A 2,456-nucleotide genomic window follows, 5' to 3' on the forward strand; every position below is an offset into this window, starting at 1 on the left:
GTCTAGCCAATAAAAATAAATTGCACCCTGTCTAATTAATTTTAAAAAAAACTTATTTAAGTTATACAACTTAAACCCTCACCTCTTTATTATCTTGCAAAATAATGAAACCACTTGTGTTAAATTAGTGAGGGAAAAATTTAAAAACAAATAATAAAAAAGAAAATGGCACAAAACAAAAATGGTTAAATATGTAGCAAATTAATGTTCTCATTAATTAATTAATTGTGTCGTATTCAACTTGTTATGATTTTATATATATGCAGCAATTTAATGTTCTCATATACATAAATGGACCTAATACTGAATGCCTTTTTTGCACATGAAATCGTTGGAAATGGATATGAAAATCACGAAAGTGGCCTTCTTTTTATTGAGTTTCTTTCCTTATACTTCGTTTCATTTTTTTTAAATATTTTTTTTTTCATGTATGTTCCAACTTTGCCCTTGTTAAATTTGAGAAAAAATGCGAGTTCATTATATCTTGCAAGAGAAAATAAAGAGGGTAGGCTGTTTTTTTAGGCTGTGAATCATAAATAAATAAATAAATTTACAGTAGAAAAAAGTACATTTTCTTATCGGTTGTGTTTAAAATTAAAAATCATAAATCAAACACGCAATACAGACAAAAACGAAATGACCGCCCTACTTCAGATAAACATTAATTTATTTACTCCCTCTGTCCCATATATTTAGATGGGGAGCTTCTAATTTGGGAAGATAATTAAAGAATCATTAATAGTTTAATTAAACTCTACTGTATTTTGTTATTTCAATATTAATTGATTATAAGGGTGAAATAGAAAAAGTATACGTAATTAATTTTATCTTAATTTAATAAATAATTTAAGTAATATTAGTAAGATGTGATGTTAGAAAAATAATTTTTAGTTATCCATCTAAGATGGGACGGGGAGTATTAAGTTTCTTAGATATACAACTAAGTGCAACATTTATTTCAATTTTTTAAAAGAGAAACTTTTACAAAATATTAATGCCGACTCAGTCATGAAGACGAGCCTCATAGCAACAGTAGCTAGGTACAACACAAATTAAAAATTAACAAAACACAAAAGCTGAAAGAAGTTACAAACAAAAACATACACAACGCATTGAATAAACAAATTTAAGTACAACTTATACAGTAGCGCTCAAGTCTGATGGGTTCCAGTGATGTGCTGCTGCCCAAACTCCTGAGCCTTATCTTTCATCTCCCCAGCCTTAGTAGCCAACTTATGCCTTGCTTGCTCCAACTGATCTGCACCAGGTGGTCGCTTTCCTGTCACGTATCGATAAATCCACGACAACACACTTATCGCCGCTACACCAAATCCGCCGGAAGCCAAAAACCCTGAGAACAACAAAAAGAGAGTAATAACAGCAGGTACAATCACCGGGCTAAAAATCACCAGCACGGGAGTCGCAATAGTGAGCGCAATCACCGTTGCAGCTAAAGTTAACCCGGAAAGAAGAAGAAGCGATCCACCGGCAGTTACAGCAGTAGCTGCCTTCACCATCTGGTGAGAACGAGGCTGCTGCCCAGCTCCGTGGAGGAACTGGTGTTGAGTATGTTGGGGTTGCCCATAGTAATCAGCCATAATTTATGAGATTTTTTTGAGTTATGAGCAAAATAGGTATGAATTGAATTGTGAGGATTTGGGTGAGATGGATTATATAGAAGGGTCGAAGGGGCACGTGTTTTGTCAAGTGTTATAAAAGCTAAACAGGCGGCCATTGCATGCAATGAGAATGCCTCATTTTGGGACACGTATAATTTTTGCTCTACTGTAACCGTTGCGGAATTGGACAAAAGCATTCAAAAAACACTTTAATTTGCATGTATACAGTAAAGTAATTTTGTTATGCTTTTTGGACTACTTTTTCTGTTTTTACCGATTCCTTTTCGAGTTGGCATGGTACGGTGTAAATTGAAATTGAAATTTTTGATATTGCGATTTGAATATTATTATATTTAGTATACATTTTTATTAGGCTATACTATCATAAATAATTTTTTTAGTGATAATATTATACTTTCTCTGTCACATTTTATATGAGGTATTTTGACTCGGTACGAAGTTTAAGAAAAAAAAAGAAGACTTTTAAATTTTGTGGTCCAAAATGAATGAATAATGATAGAAATTTGTGTGGTTGTAAATCATTTCATTAAGGGTAAAATAGACATTTTATAGTTAAATTGTTACTTAATATAAAAATGTGTCATTCTTTTTGGGACTGACTAAAAAGGAAAGTAAGTCACATAAATTGGGACAGAAGGAGTATTATATTTAGTGATATTAATAAATATGATTATGTGAATTTTAATAACCACACAGTCTTATAAATGTCACTCCTATTTAAAAATTTAATATCTCTAAATATAATGAATTAATTCAATTATCGCTAATTATTATTATTATAATAGTAATAAATATATTAGTATAAAAAGAAATCTA

General features: G+C 31.0%; 1 protein-coding gene across 1 annotated transcript; it reads right to left on the minus strand.

Annotated features, from left to right (window-relative positions):
- Window positions 1-935: 935 nt before the first annotated feature.
- LOC125877906 (oleosin L-like) lies at window positions 936-1,602 on the minus strand. Its single transcript, XM_049559197.1, has one exon. It carries the CDS (start codon window positions 1,596-1,598, stop codon window positions 1,152-1,154), a length of 447 nt encoding a protein of 148 aa, XP_049415154.1. The 5' UTR covers window positions 1,599-1,602; the 3' UTR covers window positions 936-1,151.
- Between the last annotated feature and the right edge of the window lie 854 nt (window positions 1,603-2,456).

The sequence above is a fragment of the Solanum stenotomum genome, chromosome 9, assembly GCF_019186545.1.
Source record: "Solanum stenotomum isolate F172 chromosome 9, ASM1918654v1, whole genome shotgun sequence".
Classification (NCBI taxonomy): Eukaryota; Viridiplantae; Streptophyta; class Magnoliopsida; order Solanales; family Solanaceae; genus Solanum; species Solanum stenotomum.

Excerpts from the sequence above, each read along its gene's own strand:
- LOC125877906 (XM_049559197.1), bottom strand. The coding sequence starts at position 1,598 with ATGGCTGATTACTATGGGCAACCCCAACATACTCAACACCAGTTCCTC.